This window comes from Callorhinchus milii, unplaced genomic scaffold (genome assembly GCF_018977255.1).
Source record: "Callorhinchus milii isolate IMCB2004 unplaced genomic scaffold, IMCB_Cmil_1.0 Scaffold2, whole genome shotgun sequence".
NCBI classification, from domain to species: domain Eukaryota; kingdom Metazoa; phylum Chordata; class Chondrichthyes; order Chimaeriformes; family Callorhinchidae; genus Callorhinchus; species Callorhinchus milii.
In genome coordinates this window covers 51,316,069-51,334,247 of record NW_024704743.1, presented here as the reverse complement: position 1 = coordinate 51,334,247, position 18,179 = coordinate 51,316,069, and the positions used below count along the sequence as shown (strand labels likewise).

The 18,179-nt window shown below is 42.2% G+C and overlaps 1 protein-coding gene across 1 annotated transcript; it reads left to right on the top strand.

Moving 5' to 3' along the window:
• Window positions 1-8,646: 8,646 nt before the first annotated feature.
• Window positions 8,647-14,287, top strand: irx1b (iroquois homeobox 1b). The gene is made up of 4 exons (XM_007902990.2): window positions 8,647-9,037; window positions 12,082-13,051; window positions 13,350-13,419; window positions 13,778-14,287. The coding sequence occupies exons 1-4, from the start codon at window positions 8,810-8,812 to the stop codon at window positions 13,830-13,832; spliced, it is 1,323 nt and encodes a 440-aa protein (XP_007901181.1). The 5' UTR covers window positions 8,647-8,809; the 3' UTR covers window positions 13,833-14,287.
• Window positions 14,288-18,179: the final 3,892 nt, after the last annotated feature.

Genomic DNA, 18,179 nt, shown 5'->3' with positions numbered 1-18,179 from the left:
TAACAACATTAAAACAGCGGGTTTCGACTAGGATCAATCGCCCGTGGAAAGAGAAGGCAATCTAGTATGCACGAATCTATCATGTCTAAAGTCACAAACAATTCAACAACTGTTCCACCCTGTTTACTGAAATCTGGATTTATTTAACCATTAACTGTGTATCTTTCTGATGGCACCAATATGTTTGCCCGCTAATCTTCATGCACTAAAAAAAACTGATCTTATTAAATTCTTAAGAAGGCTGGCCTTATGAATCAAACTTAACTGCATCAGGAAGGATTGTTCAGGAATAATTTACATTTGATATGGGGATTTTTTTTGGTCACACATTTCCCCAGATTGCCCCCAGCTTCTAGTTGTTAGCGAAAGCCACGGTAGTTCTTTGTCATTTCTGCTTGAATTTATTTTGGAAAAGCCTCCATTCGGGGGACATCTGTTGCTCTCCCCCACCCCCAGCCCCCCCTCCTTCTGGGAGGTAGGTAGATAGCTTTTTTTAAAAAAAAAACCTGACACTGGACACCTCATGTCCCTTTTTAAAAGGGACTGTGAGTGGAATAGGAGGCATCATACCTAGGTGGGTTGCAATCAGGCTGGCTGTACAAAAGAATCAATCTGTCAGACCAGCTCTCAGCATTTCAGTTCATTCATTACATGTTTGAGTCGGGCTCAAATCTGATTTGTTCTGCTGCTCTTAACTGACTGGCAATGCTCCTTGGTGACATTTTAGCAGCCCAGAGCAAAGGTTGGCGACTCACCCATTGACAATGCAGGACTCAAGTCAAGTTTTATACTGTGATTACACCCGCGCATCAATCTCATTGCAAAAAAAAAACAACTTTTTTTTATAATTCAGCCAATAAATTCACCACTTCACCCTCTCAGAAGCTGAAAAATGAGATGAACTCCCTGTTGGATTCCTTGTGCAGTTTGTTACCATCAGAGATGCGTCGAGCTGTGCAGCATAACGTTGACCTAAAGATAAAATTATTTAAACATATGTCAGATTTCAAACCACCTGCACAAATTTAGTAGTTGCAAACAATGTTATTCATCGCCTGCAAAAAAAGACAATACTGTAGATGCCGCAGGCTAAATGTCAAAAACTATCAAATCAAATAATAAATGCATCATGTAACGTGCTTCAGTCGTTTAAATTAATATCTCCCACTGCAAGCAGAAATAAGATTCAGTGTTACTTAGATATTAAGACGTGACAGTACGTCGAATAGAATTACAATCAATAACTAATTCAATAATTAACTCAATCGTAAGTAAAATGAGCCTTTTGATAACTAAGTTTTTGAAAGCGGTCAACTGACTTATTGAGTTAATGGAGCAGTTAAACAACCGAGAGAGTATTATGATATGTCGCAATACAATGAGACTGTTACAATCGTAGGATTATAGATCCCCCTAAATGAAGCAACTATTACCAACTGAAAAACATATGAAGAACACAAATATACAGTATTGACTTATAATGTTAAGTAGTGCAGTGCACTGTCCAAAGGCAAAGGGGAAAATACATGGGGTTTGAGGGTCAAACGGTTTGCAATTGACGGTTTACACGTGTTAGTTGATCCAGTTGTAATAGAAACGACCTCACCACCATTCATCCCGTGCAAAAGACACGGATGTGCGTCATCTTACTGTATTTAGTGCTAGAAGGCGAAAAATTGACCCTACTCACAGCAAAACAAAAGTCCTCCCACCCTAAACCGTCTTCAGACTTAAGAGAAAAATGGTGGGGAGTTTATGTTCCTGGAAATTCCAGATCCTGTCTCCTCACCACTGCAACTGTGACTCCCTGTGGTCCCAGTAATTTCAACTCACAAGTCTCTCCACTTGCTAAAGAGAATTTTCTCGACTATACGTGCAAAGGTGGATTTGCCTGTTCTGCTACTACAACAGCTAATAATAATACATCATGAATCGGGGTTTAACACACATTTTGCACATACAGTATTATTCTCGGCGCCTTATCAATCATATCGCACCAAATGAAATAACTTATCCGTTCTAGTGAAACACTGTTTACGTGTTTACCCTGTGTGTGTGTGTGTGTGGGGGGGGGGGGGGGGGGGGGGGGCATTACATTGCTACACAGTACTCTATTTTTTCATTGCAACATTTGAATCAATCAATTAAAATAGTTGCATTTCCAAACACGCGTTTGTTCAAGTGAGAAGCGCAAAAAAAGTTATGCCACATATAGCAATCCTCTGACGTCTCTCTTGGGTATTGCCAATCTATTTCTCCATATCCGTTCGTCAGCCCTGACCAACCGACTGCTACCTGTCGAATTTGAGCTCCATCCGCACATCTATGTAATGTTGGTGAAAGCAGTACCACCTTGCGGATACATGTGTCTTTCAACGATTGTCTGTTTATATTTAACTGGCTGCTTCATTAGACAGAAGCCAGATTCCCCGCCCGTCTCTCCTTGGCCAAATGCCAATTGTATTTTTAACACACACACATATACACACACACACATACACACATGTATATTGTATTATTGTATTGATTTGTATTTTTTTTTAGTAGTAATGTGAAATTGTAGTTTGCCCACTGTAGAATTCATCAATGCCATATTAAATACCCATTGTAATAAAATATTTAAATCATCTGTATGCAGCCCACCCCCACTCTACACATCTGGTTCCCTTCGAATCAGATACCAGTGTCATTGGGAAACGTTTCTCGTCCATTAAAAACACCTCATTATTTTATCAGATCAGTCAGCTTTGTTTCACGAGCTCTCCAGATAGTCCAGGGATTATATAGATAAAATCCCCCCCCCCCCCCCCCCATCCCTTCCCCCCGTACACAGTATGTTGACATTTTGTTTGAAGCGCCTCAAATCCTGCTCTTCACACTTATAAATGATCGCATTAAAACGTGTAGGAATTTACACCGCAGAAAATGTGTGTGTGTGTGTACTGGGAAGAGGGTGATATACACCATATATAACAGAAGCGTTGCTCGCAGAGAGCCAGTGACCTACACACTATCAGAATCGCATCACTGCGTAATATTAATAAAAAAAATTACCTAACGAAGGCGACACAATGTCAGCTTCACTTTGACCGGTTTGATGTTCCTCACTGCCAGAGTCCTCTCAAACGCCAGCTCGCAATACGTTTAAAGAAGATTGGCTGCTTAATATTTAATGTTTTACCTGAAAGAATAATTCCTCGGAAATTCGCTTCGGCGGACTAGCGTTTTTATTGTACCAAATCTTGGGAGTCAGCGAGATTTATCATAGAAAAGGGCGATAAATTTCCAGCAGATCAGCCACACATGGATGCATCACAGAAGACAATATTTTATAAGAGCAGTAAATTAGTACAGTCAGCTACATCAAGAATGTTGCTGTGATGTTTTGCTCTGACTATACTCCCCGAAAGGCCAAATATATAACTCATGCATGGGGATCCGAGAATAGAGTTTCTATTCTCCGCCGTTATACTTTCTAGTGTGTGTTTGTATATATATATATATACATATATTTAAAAAGTCTAATTTGGGTGAAAATGGTGCGGCTAGTCGCGATGGTGTATTGTTAGGGTGGTATTGCATCTTCACTTCGTGTTGTCTAAGTCTGAATTAAATAAATCTGAATCAGTGCAGGAAAAAAAAACTCATTGCCAATTAAAACAGCCAGCAGATTGAGTAATCTGTAATCATTTTGAGAATTGAATGGACCCAATAAAGTCGTCATTAAACAAAGCGTTTGGTGTTTACTGTTTGCTCCCATTTAACTTAAAGGCACTGTATTGAATTCTCTAAATACTTGGGGAAACCTGATGAAATTGGATGTGCTAAGCAGAGAAGAGTCGCATTTTCACGTTAAATTCGGTTCATTTTTTTGGAAAAAAAATCTAGATGAAGGTTTCCGATTACCAATTTTGACGGACAAGGGGGTGTGGGGGGATTGGGACTGTGTGTGCATTAGAATGTGCAACTTGTTAGAAGTCTTATAATAGAATTAGGAGAAAAAAGCGTAAAAGGTAATCTGAAGAGTATAGACTCCCACTCAGGTCTTTGATCTCCAACCTCCTGGCTGTTTGGAGTTGACAGTCTGTCTGAATTGCATTCACTGGTTTCATTTGTGAGAACTGAGTGCAGAGTGCTCCAAAGCAATCAGATACATAGCAAGTACACCTGTAGTGTAGGAATTTACAATGCACCTCTTTCAGACTGAATTGATTGCACGTGTTACCAAGCGCAAACTAATTTTTTTTCAAAAAAAAAATCATGGGCTGGACCCTCCAAGACAATGAAAGAATAAATACAAGTAGAAACTGCAGCTGGCAAAAAAAAACAATTGTGCCGACGCCCCCCAAGCCAAATTACAGTGACGCTGAATTACAAACCTGAAGAGGAAAAGCAAGCTCACATGACTGTTGGTAATTAAATAACTCCATGCTCCACTTTGGTGCCGCAAGATTGGCTGAGGAGGGGCGCTTAGAGTTTGCAAATAACTACAAATCCTTAATTGTTACTGAAATCGTTGGGACTTTTCTTCCAAAGGTCTATCGAAACGTATAATTTCAAACGCATGTGCTAACTTTTTTTGCCAACAAAAAAAAAACGCCCGAACCGAGCTCAACTTTCCTTATTGCGCCAGAGGCGAACGCAGAGAGATTTGCACAAGTACTTTAAAGCGATGCCCTGCTGCACAGTACTTATCGTCACCTGGATAAATACAAGTTCTTCCATTTAATACAGACTGGTTAACGTTCCCGTGTTCTGCGCTTTCTGGCACGACAGTGCAAACTACCCCGAGATCTTAAAGCAAACTTGAGATCTCAACTAACTGGACAGAGTGTAACCAATGCCGAGTCCCCCCCACCAGCCCAGCACTCTGCAATCATTGGCATCGAACACCAGACATGAATCCGAAATCAACAGAGAGCGAGGGCACCGTCATTGGGGAGAGTGGCAGCAAAGTCTTGGGAGAGGGGAAACAATTTCGAGGGAAGTTCGTTTCAGAGGCATTTGCTGTGTGTGTCTGTGTGTGTGTGTGTGTGTGTATAAAAAAAAAGTGCATTCAAGTCCGAAGAGATTGAGCGCTCGCCCTTTGTAAATGTTTGTTGTGAGCTGTCACACACACACACACCGCTTCTGTTCTCCACCGACTCCTGCAAAGGTGTGAAACAATAATGAGTGTTTAACAAGGGTCATAAATCAGGGCTTTTGAGGCCGGAGACGGCGACAAGCGTTCACGGATAGCACACGTGGCAAGAAGGGACTGGCGTCTGGCCACTGGGGTGCCGGTCGCCCACGAAGTCACCTGGTTGCACCGAAGAGCAGCGCTGTTACCAGACAGGACTCGCACGACCATCTCACGCCCAAACGCAGAGTCGGCGCGTCCTCACGGCGGCCACATGTTGTGGCTCCAACGCCACCTCTGCCCCCGTTTACCGTTTGAGATCCCGATTACGCAGTATTCGCAGCACCGTCGCAAACTTACCGGCGTCGACCTCATTCCAGCGCCGCATCCGACACCAACCTTTTTCTTATCTCGGGCGATCCGCAGCACCACACACAGTGCGTTACCTATTGAATTCAGTATTACTGGCCGTGAAATAACCCGCATTATCCTGACACTAAATAGGTCCGTGTCACCACTGGCCCACACTGTGCGCCATCCATTGCTTAGAAATATTTAATTTAGTGCCAGATGAAAGGCTCTTTAATGCGCCATCATGAAATCCGTCCTTGGCTTTCCTCGTGGTCATTACCATCTACACTAATTTGAATACAAACCAGTTTTTTTTGTAGTATTGTGCTCTCCAACGTGAACAGTGTTAAACAAGTTGTCATAGTTACCTTTCCCCAGCCATCGTCCTGCCCAGGATGTTGTTCTGCTATCCGCAGCTTGAGGTCTTTCCAGTCCCCATCACTGTCATCGCAGCCTCCGAGACCTGAACGGTTTATCATTGTCATCTCCAGCCCCAAAGAATCATTCCCAACAAGTTATCAGCTCAGTCCCCACAGCTACTGATGTGTTCCGCTGATTACCATCACTGCCCTCTCCAGCCGCACATCATTTAAGCAGATTTCCTCAGTCTTGCTATCTCTCTCTCTCTCTCTCTCCCCCTCTCTCTATTAACGCCTTCAGTTATTTGAACGACTCATAATTGCTTCAATCCAATTTATCTTTTCAATTAATGATGTGATGATACCGCCGTATACTTTATATAACCTGTTAAGTAAAGGTGGCGTTGTTCTCCGTATAGGACTGTCATTATATTTGGCTAAAACTATTAAACATCTTGAACTTTTTTAAGAGACCGTTGGTGCAATGCTTATGGTGGTAGCGAAATAATACCCATCTATATCATATCTAGATTAAAATTTTCAAAGATTTTTAAAAAAAATCTCTTTGCACTGCCAGCTGAACTTACAATTTTGCAAACTTTTACAAATTAGCAACACACACATTCATCCACCTCAAAGAAGCAGACGCTATTTTATTTGATATGGCCTTATTGGCTTCCAGCTCGTTGCAATTCTTCAATAGAAATTCATAAAATGTTGCTGCTATGCTACGCTTTAATTTTTATTCCCACATAAATACACCTCTGGCAGATTGCCAACGGAGATCAAGTCTCTTTTTTAAAAAAAAACTTCCAATCCCTTCTGCTATCATTCATTTGAACTAATAAGACCGTTCAGATATAGGCTGCCAAACCCCAGTTAAAAATAGAAAACAAAATTTCCCGACATAAAAAAACAAAGTAATTTGCATTGCACACAAATTAAATTTCCTCACAAATTTTGCAATTAACATCAATGTCGTAAACTCTTTTTCCATATGGGGAGAACTGTAAGGTGATTCATTCTGATCAATGGGGGTTAAAGTACTATTACACTACACAGAGCGAGAGAGAGGGGGGGTGTTTAGCTTTTGAACAGTTTGTGTGTGTGTGTGTGTGTACAGTATGCATATGTGTTTGGTGGATAGGTTTTTGCAGTCTGGAACTTAGAAAATACGCGGGCATCCAGCTCTGTAGAGATGTTGGCGAGACGTTACGTATGGGCGTCAGGTCTGGAGCTGTGATGAGAGCCAAAACTGCGAGGGACGCATCTGAACCCGACAAGAAATCCAATCTGGAGCCACCAAACGCCGGATCAATGTGCAGCGCAGTGAAGCAGGAGGCGATGCCCCGCTTCGATCACTTGCATCCATCACCCGGAAACATCAGAATGCTGATAAAATACAACGGAGCTATTTTCAAAATCTAAATATGAAATATTCTTAGGCACAGTAACAATATTTACACAGTAATTACAGTAATTCACATTGCAATGCGAATTTGTCATTTTCCGCAAATATAACATTACACATCGGTACGTACAGGTCGGCATGTTACATATCAAATGGATGATATCGCTTGGTTTTTTTTAAACGAGAGAACAATATCTTATGAAGTGGTTACCCTTCAATTTTCAGGGAAAGGGATTTTTTTTAATGACACTGAACACATACAAACTGTACCCAAATTGTTCTGATCTCTTGGATTGAAGTCTGGTGAACTCTGAGAAAGTCGGTGTTCTCTTGAAGCAAGTGACACTGAGGTTGGTATCTGTCTGTATGACAAAGCGCCGAGAGACCAGCTCTCATTCAACGCAGATAACAAAACAAATCAATTAAATGTGCAACTATTTCAAAATTCGCACCCATCTTCGCATTCCGCAAGCACTTGCTGTCAGTTTCCTGGTGTGATTTTTTTCCCCCCCCACAAAAAAGAAAAAAAAAGCTCGTTTTCCTCAGCAGCCCTGAAAAATGGCAGATACACATTGATAGGGGGAAACGGGCGAATGGAAAGTATCCCGGAACGCGTGGCCCCAACATAACTTTGTTAACTCTTTTTGCCACTATTTATTTAAAAGGGTATATTGGAAACAAAAAGGCAGGAGAAGTCTGTAAGAAATACGACTGCAAAAATAACAAATGCCCAAAACAGTCCCAACAAATAAAATACAATCCTCATAATTGCTGGTAAAATCGGACCTACAGGAGGCCCGATCTGTTTAACAGAATATGAATAATTAATTGTTTAGTATTTATTATTTTCCTGGTACTTGCATCCGACTGGTTAACTCGACCAATCGTTATTTTCAAACGCATCGGTTTTCTGGTGTTCAGATGAATTGATAAGTGCATCGTGGTTTTTTTTTTGGGGGGGGGCTTTTGTTTTGCATTTTAAAGTCAATTTCTTCTGCTTTGTACGATGTTGGATCTGTCTATTGGTGCTGATTACACACACGCACGCATGCCTGCATACAGTCCTTGACTGGTGCGCGTTACTACCACTTGTTTTATTGGGGGGGGTAGGAAAAAAAAACCCCAGAGGTTGTACAAAAAGGGACACAGAAAGGTTTAAGAAGGGGGGGAAAAAAAAAAACAATGTTGGACAGCTGTAAAATCATGTAGACAGGTTGTCATACACCAGTGGGTGCTTCACTGAATAGATCCGAATGCAAAACATTTAACACACCACAACACAAAGTGGCCCAACCGTGCGAAACCACATGCTCTAAACTAGGAGGGGCTTGCCGCTAAAGTGACCTGTCAGTCAAAGCATCAACTTCAAATGATATCTACGGATCTGCCAGGACCTATGGGCAGACACATCAGTTGGAGTTGAATTGGCGATCAGATCGCTTACAGGGAGATTCTGCAGGCAGGACAAAAAGAGGCGAGATTTGGAAGCGATCGGAAGCGAGTTTTGTATCCTGTCACTTTGCCTTCTCTGTGCTTTTGAGTTTGGTGAAGGGAGATCCGTTTGAGGAGATGGCCTTCCCTCAGCTGGGGTACCCTCAGTATCTGAACGCTAGCCAGGCTGTGTATGCTGCCGATCGGCAGGCAGTGCTCGCGTCTTCCCGAGGAGCCGAGCTCGGGGCTAACCCCGCCGCTGCCGCTGTAACCTCGGTGTTGGGAATGTATGCAAACCCTTACACAGCCCAGAACTACAGCGCTTTCCTCCCCTACACCACCGACCTCACCATGTTCTCCCAAATGGTAAGTGCGATCATTCTTTTACAACACTTGCATGGACCATCCTTACGAGAAGGTGCACATCAACATAAATATGCAGTGTGTATATATATATAATATATATTTATATATGCGTGCGGTTAAATATTACAAGAACACTCCTTACTCGCAGCTAAAGTTTGATTTTTTTAAAAAAAAACCATCATGTATTTTCGGCGGATCCTCACAAACATGCAACGCCCACAAGACGGTAAAAGTTAGATTTTTATTGTATTTTTTTGGGGGAAAAAAAACCCAACCCGTAATAATTAACACTTCACCGAAGCGCCGCGCGGTCGCTGGTGTTTTGATCCCCGGCCGCATCGTTCACAGACAGGATTTTATCAGCGTCCCTTCTGTTCCCCTCTCCCCACCTCTCCCTCCCTCCCCCCCTCCCTCCCTCCTTCTCTCCCTCTCTGCAATGGATGACATGCAATAAGATGTGAAAAGTTTAATAAGCATTATCTGCAGCCGCCCTGTGAATCCGAGTACCAACGTTGTGCGAGGACACAATTAAAAAGCAGCTTCGCAAAGTTTGACACTGCGCTCTGGTTCAGCCATCTTTCCAACCTCACAGCAACATGTCAGACACTAGTTTATTTTTTTTGGGGGGTGGGGGGTGGGGGAGGATTTATTTTATTTTATTCGGGATTCATTTATGTATATACATATGCCGTTCGCAGTTAGCTCTGCGGCTTATTATGCATCGACTGCCACAGAGCCTCAGCCCCCAACCCCACCCCCCCTCCCCACCCCACCCCACCCCCTCCCCTTTAGTTTGTCCGTGTGTTATATGCACTGCGTTTCTCCAGCCGTTTTCAGATAAAGTAACTCAAAAGTTGTCGTGTGAGCTGCGGCTCATCTCTGGAGTTTTACAATCCGCAATTAGATGCGGGGCTTTGTTTTAACCTGTCAGACTGACAAGAAACCACCTCGCACAAGTTGGGGGGGTTTGTGCTGTGTGCTTTGCAACGCGATATTTCCCACCCCCCCCCCCCCCCCCCCCCCAAAAAAAAAAGGGCTCGCTTTAGTTTTATTACGTGTGCTCCCACTGGCATTTAAATCTCAATGGAAGCAAATCCAAAAAGTTTTGCAGCTTTATCGAATCGCTATCGATTTTTTATTACCTCGAAAGTTTACGTGGAACAGTTGCTTCATTCTGAATCCTTCACCACACACACGAATGCAATGCATTCGCTTTAGGGCGGCAAGGATTTGGGTCGCACTCTCCTGCAGACAAGTACAACTGGCAAACAATTCGGTGATCTTGGTCATGGAAATGCCTCTGGGAAAGGAGGATTTTGAATAGATTTGCAGCTGTGGAAATGCAATAATCTCAGATCGAGACAGGATAAATAGAGGGCGAATTTCGAGATCACACTCGACAGTTATCTATAAAAAATATTGAATGATAGTCACTGATCCTGTGGTTAGTTAGAAAGATTTCCTGTTTTCTTGATAATGATCCAGCGGCTCATTCACTCTCCTAACAGCAGATAACGTGCACCTTCATTGAATATAAATTAATGCCGGCTTCTAAAAGCGCTTAGATTGTCCATAATTGCTTTCGATAAAGGCTTTTGTGCACATACACAGACTTATAACACGTTTCATACAAATAATATGAAGATATAAACGGAAATTCAAACGAATATCTAGTGGATAAATAAAGTTGGCCTATTTAGGACTGTGGTCGCACTCTTTCTAGGGCTCTGATGTTTTTTTTAGAGGGAGCAAAGGGTTTGGAGACTTGAAGCTTAATTGAACGGAATGCCAAAAAGATTAAAATTTATTGCATTTGCGATGCTGACTCCACTGTAGATTACCAAACGTGTTTCGATTTTAGAATAAACCCTCCAGGAAGGAGACACATTCTGTTTTAGTGTTTACATTGCGGGACTATGTGAGCGGGAATTAGATGATGTAATGTTTCCAACTTTTAATTCGACGCGAAATAGCTTTCCAAGAAGCAAAAAAAGTGCCTGGAACACAACTTTCAACCTGCATTTTAACATTACAGGCGTAGAAAAGAGGTGGACTGTTCAAAGTGTGGCCACATAAGGTTTATTTTAGGTTGTATCTTTCTATAGAAATAGACTACTGGAGAATTGCATCTGTATATTTCCAGTTGTACACTTTTTCTCACCCTAAATATGTAGTGTAATATTTAAAAAAAAGTAATTTGCACGAATGAGATTTTTAAAAACTGTGCACAGGAGCCGTGGGACTTATGAATTATAAATGGCCTATAAAAGGACGTCTCAACTTTCTTTTGTTTCCCTTTATTGCCTTTCTAGTGCGAAGATCTGAATAAAAGATTTCAAGACAGAGATACTCTAGGAACTTTTGTTGTTTCCACTACAAACATTTAAATCACAATTAAAAAGGTGTATGATATTACTTTGAAATATCCAGACCATGCTGTAACAATAACGTGGGGGACCCGAGTCCAAGAATCAGCGGTTCTCTGTGAACTAATTCTGAATGGTTCAGACATTTATAATTTCATGCCTTTGCGCCAGACCCCTGTGTGCCCCGATGGAAGCGGTCTCCCTGCTGGTGGTGAATCCGCAGCTGAGTTTATCTCTCTGTGCGTGTGTGGACGTGTGTTCAGCTTCCATTTAAAGACATTAAAATTATGTTTGTCATAAGTGTATCATTAATCTTATTTCCTTTTGTTTCGGCGTTAGAGGGGCTAATTTTTTTTGGGGGGGATGGGGGGAGGTGGGGGTTATAGATGAACCTCGCCGTTAACCCTTTCGTTTCCACTCAAACTATGCAAAAGTTTCAGGGCTTCCTGCCCTCAACTTTTTAGTGCGTGACATCTTACCTCACATACTGTTTGTAGAGTGTATTTTGAACGCGCGGTGCAGTTGTACTAAAATGGGATACGAAAGTGATGTTATATTAACATTTTCCCCTTTTATTTGCCCTCTCTCTTTCTCTCTCTCTCTCTCTCTCTCTCTCTCTCTCTCTCTCTCTCTCTCTCTCTCTCTCTCTTTCTGTCTCTCTGTGTGTCCCTTTTGCAGGGGTCGCAGTACGAATTGAAGGATAATCCTGGAGTTCACGCAGCTGCATTCACAGCGCACACAGCTCCTGCCTATTACCCTTATGGACAGTTTCAATACGGAGACCCAGCCCGACCCAAGAACGCCACTCGGGAGAGCACCAGCACCCTGAAAGCCTGGCTAAACGAGCACAGGAAGAACCCTTACCCCACCAAAGGGGAGAAGATCATGCTGGCCATCATCACCAAGATGACCCTGACCCAGGTCTCCACCTGGTTCGCCAACGCCAGGAGAAGACTCAAGAAGGAGAACAAGATGACCTGGGGCAACCGGAGTAAAGAGGAGGACGGCAACCTGTTCGGGAGCGACACGGAGGGAGAGAGCGAGAAAAAGGAGGAGGATGAGGAGATCGACTTGGAAAGCATCGACATCGATAAAATCGACGAGAACGACGAGGAGCAAAGCAACGGGGAAGAGGAAGAAAAGCTGAACCCCAATTGTGAAGGGGGGAAAGCGGATTTGGAGAGCGGGCTTGATCCGGGATCTGATGGTAATAAAGCAGAGACGGACCGAGTGGATGGCAGTGCTGCTGAAAGCAATAACACCAGGGGGGTATCTCTAGGGCAGGGGAATGTGCTAATCCCAAATCATAGCAAACCCAAAATCTGGTCCTTGGCAGAGACTGCGACCAGCCCTGACAGTGCTCAGAAACCTTCACAGACCAGCCACACGCCCTCCACCATCCAGCACCCAGCTTTCCTCTCCAACCACGGACTGTATACCTGTCAGATTAGCAAGTTCCACAACTGGACAAACGGCGCTTTCCTGGGGCAGAACTCTTTGCTAAACGTGAGGTCTTTTCTGGGCGTAAATCATCACCATCATTCGCAACATCCCCAGCCCCAGCAGCAACACCCCTCTGTGCTAACAGCAGCCCTGGGGACAGTCAGCAGTGAAAAACCAACAGAGATCCACAGCCCAAAACACACAGGTATTTTACACTCACAACCCTCCAGTGAGTTTTGCGTTGCTATTATTAAGCGCTCTGAGACGCCATCCGGCGTGGAGGGCGTTATATAAATCCAAGTTGTTGTTGTGGTTGATATATTCGCCTCCCCCTCGCTTGGGATACTTCTGTCGGATCCAGCAAATGTAACTAACTTAACTTTAAAATACGAATAAGCGTATTTCTAAATACGCATTTTTACTTTAAAACAAAAAGGTGATTTTTTTCTTCCCAGAGATTAAAAAAAGTGAGTCTGTTCAAGCACGTCATTTTATTTTTGCAGAGAGAGAAAATCTTCCTGGTGAATCACCATCACAGCAGCTAAACATATCATTTCAGCCCGTAAAAGAAAGGTGAGTTTTTTTTTCATCTTCTTCTTCTTCTTCTTCTTCTTCTTGTCAGGTTCATTTTTAAAAAAAAGGAAACAAGAAAATAATTCTCGCAAGGATGTATATAAACTCGCTTTTTTAAAAAAAACGTGGCTAGCACACATTTCATTAGTGTAAAGGTTAATTAGTTGGCCAGGGTTATTTGTTGACACTTATGCATTTGACAATATGATCTAGTTTTTACTAGCTCTGAATGGTCTTATATAGTGCAGACTGTCTGCCATATCAATGTGTTTGCTCAATGTCTTCATGTGACTGAACACTGAAATGTTTATGTGTGTGCGGTGTGTGTGTGTGTGTGTGTGTGTGTCTGTGTGTTTAGCTCACGGCCCCAGCAAGACGGAACCAGAGTTTTAGCGGCCATTCCCTCCATCTGAGGAAGTTTTTTTGGGGGGCGGATCAAAGGAGAAAGAGAGAAGGAGAGAGAAAAAAAAACGAAATAAGGGAAGAAATTGAAGAAAAGCAGAAGAGCGAATTCACTCTGGTCTTCTGTCGTCAGTGTCGGGCAATGCAAGATCCTTTCAAAAACTTGACAATTATGTAACGATTTATTTGACATTGTAACATATCAGCACGTGTTATTCTAATTGATTTTTTTTTCCCTGGCGCGATTATTATCCGTTTTGGTGATTATTTTCCCACGTCCTGTGTTTCTATGTATATACAGTGATTATAATTGTAAATAAGCGCGTGAGCAGAACTTGTTAAAATTCATATATTTTTGTCTAATAAACTAAAAGAAATTAGAAAAGAAATCCAATCTCCACGTAACCTGACATGACGTTTTATTAATTTTTCCAAAAAAAAAGTCGCATTTTACAGGTTTTTTTTTAAAAAAGAACGTTATTCTTTAGGGGGGGAAAAAAAAGAGGGGGGGGGGGAGAAAAACTCTGCCTGAGTGTATTTTTATAATCCGTTCTATTGCTGCTGTAAGCTGTTATTTTATTTAAAACTCTAGTTATGGACAGAGAAAGGGGTGGGGGGAGAAGAGAAGGCAAATATAGTTGCGAGCTACTTTTGTGAGATTTCCGCAATGTAAATGTCCCAGTGTTTATTCTCCTGTTCCCCTATGAAACCAATCAGTGACCTTTAAGGTGCTACTTACTCGACAGATGGTTTCTCCTGGTGGAGAAGGGGCGCTCTATGAAGCAAGCAGCTGCTAAAGCAATTAAAAAATAATATGGAAGGCTGTGTCCAAACAGAAAAAAAAAGCTCATCACGGATCGGAAGTAATAGCAACTGTGAAATAAAATATTAACAAAGCATCAGGCACCACGTATTGATTGAGAGTTTGGCTGATCTCAGATCACTGGGAATAACACTTTCCTGCTGCCGAAAGCACAAGATGGGTGTTTCCTTTAGAAAGATACGGTTACATTATTAGTAGTATTAAGGCACTATATGCAGAAAACACCGTTTGCCATTTGTATACGGGAAAAAACAGATTATATTTGATTCTGATGTCTTTATACGACGCGTTTTTAAATATAGTATTTAACAGAATGTCTGTCGGACTGTGACAGATTATTTAATTAAAACAATCGACGACATGTGTTTTAAACCGGAGTAAAGTCTTTGGTCATTTAACTGGAGCTGAAGTGGTTATAAATGTATTTAAGTGATGTTGTTCGGATCTTCAAAAAAAAATGGAATCAAAGTAAATATGTTACATATGTCAGATATTAAAGACGTGAGACGTTAAATACGTTTCTGGAGTACGTTTAAAATGGTAACTCTTTAAAATGACCTCTGACATCCAGTCAGAACGGATCCTGACATTATTTTCATTTGTAAGTGGAATGACAATAATATCAACCGTATGTATCGCTTGATGCTCAGCTGGTAAGAACCGTGCTTGGGTGGTTTCTTGGATTTTTTTTAAGGGGGGGGGGGGGGGAAAAGCGAAAAAAAAAAACGCACACGTTGCACGAAAGTATTTTGTTCAGTCTGAGATTTTCGGAGGGCCACTCCCGCAGTTGTTGGCTCAAACGAAGTTTGACTCCACGTTGAAAGGAAAGTGTCCTTTCTGGAGAGGGGGTTGTTAATTTAGACGTGGCGTGCGGGGTGCATGTGTACTGCTGAATTGGCTGAGAGAGACACACACACACTGAGAGAGAGAGAGAGAGAGCAAACTGTAAGGCTGCAGCTCCCTCTATGGACGCCACTGGAGCTGAAGGGAACTTTCTGCAGACAGACAGACACACACACACACACACACACACACACTGCTGCTTCACTGACTGACTCCGTCCCACAGCGCTTGGGGGAAGAGAGACAGAGAGAGGACTCGTAAACCTACACCTCACTGTCTTCAGACATAACCCGACGTAGTGCATTCCGAGTTACACACTTCGCGAGACTTGGAGGACACGGTCAAAAGGTTCACTTACACACTTGATAATATTCTGAGTATTATCCTCGTACATTTGCATGGAATTATAGAGGTGGGGGTGGGGGTCGTTTAGTTACACTTAAACTATAAGTCAAAGGTATCCATTTCCTTACTTCTGGACAAGAAATAAGGAAATGGATACCTTTGAATTATAGAAATATACAACATAGAATATTCTAACACTTCCAAGTTTTGTTGTTATTTTACACATTATTCAACACGAAATGCAGTATCCGAGAGCCACAGTTTTATTGTGGTTCCCGCCTATGGTCAGAGCCAAGGAGAGTGCATTCACACAGACACACACACACACTCACTCACTCACTCACTCACTCACTCACTCACAAGTCAGGGCAATACAGACTTCATGCTGTGCAAGAGAGCTCCTATCCGCAGCGGCTTCACAGGCTTGTTTTCACACATTCACCCCAGCCTGAAAAAGAACTGAAAGCCACAGGCTCATCTCACGCCCACAACAATATAAGTCACTTTATCGAAACACCCTCCCGTCTGCATCCACATCGTTTACTGTCTTCCAAAACAATTTCATCATGACTGTCTACCTTTTTGCGAACCAGGCTCTCTCCCTTTGACGCAACATGTTTTTTTTTCTTTCACTTAATCTGTGCAATTTAACATAATTGTGTTTTTTTCCTTTACTTCGCCATCATATCCCCCACCCACCCCCCCCCCCCCCCCCCCCCCCCCCACCCCACCTTTGCTCAAATCACGATTCTCGAATGATTTATATTTTGGTTCAAAGTGCGGACGTGTTTAAATGTGTACGAGTCGTCTTATTTTCTAATAAGAAGACGGGTTTCATTTTTGGATGAGTGCCCTTCAGATAAATCAAAACACGCAATGTTAAAAACTATAAGGAGCAATACCTGCAAAATGTAGACTTTATAGCAGAAAAAAAGTATAGAATGGAACTGTGCAAATCATTTTATTTAAAAAAAAACATTATTAAAATGCCATTTAAAAAATTGCTTCAGGGTGCAAATGGCAAGCTCTTAAAACGGTGAGCTATTTGGAATAGATCAGAAAGACTTGGTCCGGGGCTTTTGAAAACGGGTACTGGTGAGATTGTATTAGCTTGATTTGGACTGGAATCAGGAATACAGCTTATATATTTAAAACAAGATTTAGAATTTGATTCGCTTCAAACGAAGCAGCCAGGAAGTTCCGTTTGAAGTCTGCGGAACACCCTTTGTGAATTTATTCCGTGTCTCCCCGCACTGCCCTGCACATTTCCTGACATTCCCTTAAATTCTTTCATCTTCCATCGAACTCGTGTAACACACAGAAATTAAACAGGGCCAATGAGAGCAGCCTTTAAACCTTCACGTCCCGAACGAAAACAAAACAAAAAATGCCCGTGTTTATTTGGTCTCACTCTCACTCTCTTTCCATTTACTTTTTCCAGCTCTGTAATCCTCTGGTCCTGTCATTTTGCTGCACTTTGTTGCAGCCCCATTGAGAGTGAGTGAGCACAGCTCAGACAGGCAGCAAACCTCGGGGCTGGTTGCTGCACGTTGCTTGTTACTTCCCATAAATCCATCCGAGCAGGTGCTGCAAAAGACAGCACAAGTGTGCACACTTTACAACAACAACAAAAAAAAACTCTTATTATTATTATTATTATTATTATGTTCTTAATTTTGCAGGCGTCGCGGGTGAAGATACAAAAGCGACAATTCCTCGACAAGTGTTGAATGTGCATTTTGTGTAAAGCGCAGCAAAGAGGGATGAGGCATTGTGTGAAAAGTTGTTCGCTACAGATGGACTGCAGACATTATATCAGACCTAAAATGTGGCTTGAATGCGAGCCCGTCCTTTGTTTTGAAAATAGCTGAACATTTTTAGGAAATCTAGACGTGGAAATCTGTTGCAGTTTTCTACTAACGCGTTTAAAGTGAGGTGGCTAAATGTTGCGAGTTCAGTCCTGCTCTCCTCCACTCTGTTAGGGAATGTTTTAATTATATGGAGAAGCCCAAGCAAAGAACAGGCAACGGTGAAACAAAGCTAGCACTGTGTGAAAAAAAAGGGAGGAAAACAGTAATTGATTATGACATGTGGGAAATTGTTCATTTAAATCTGGAATAGTTAACACCAGTCCAAAGAGGATTTTATTGTTCTGGTCAGGATTTCTTCAGTGATTCCACATCATCTCTCCCCCCCCCCCGCCCCCCCTCTAATGGAGTTTGTGAATAAAATATTACCGCTGACTTTAGTATGAATAAATCAGAAAGTAAAAGGATGCGTGTGAAGGAATTTGTGAGATGAGTGAGTGAGTGAGTTGGTTAGAAATGGAGAAGTCGGTGTGTGCAGC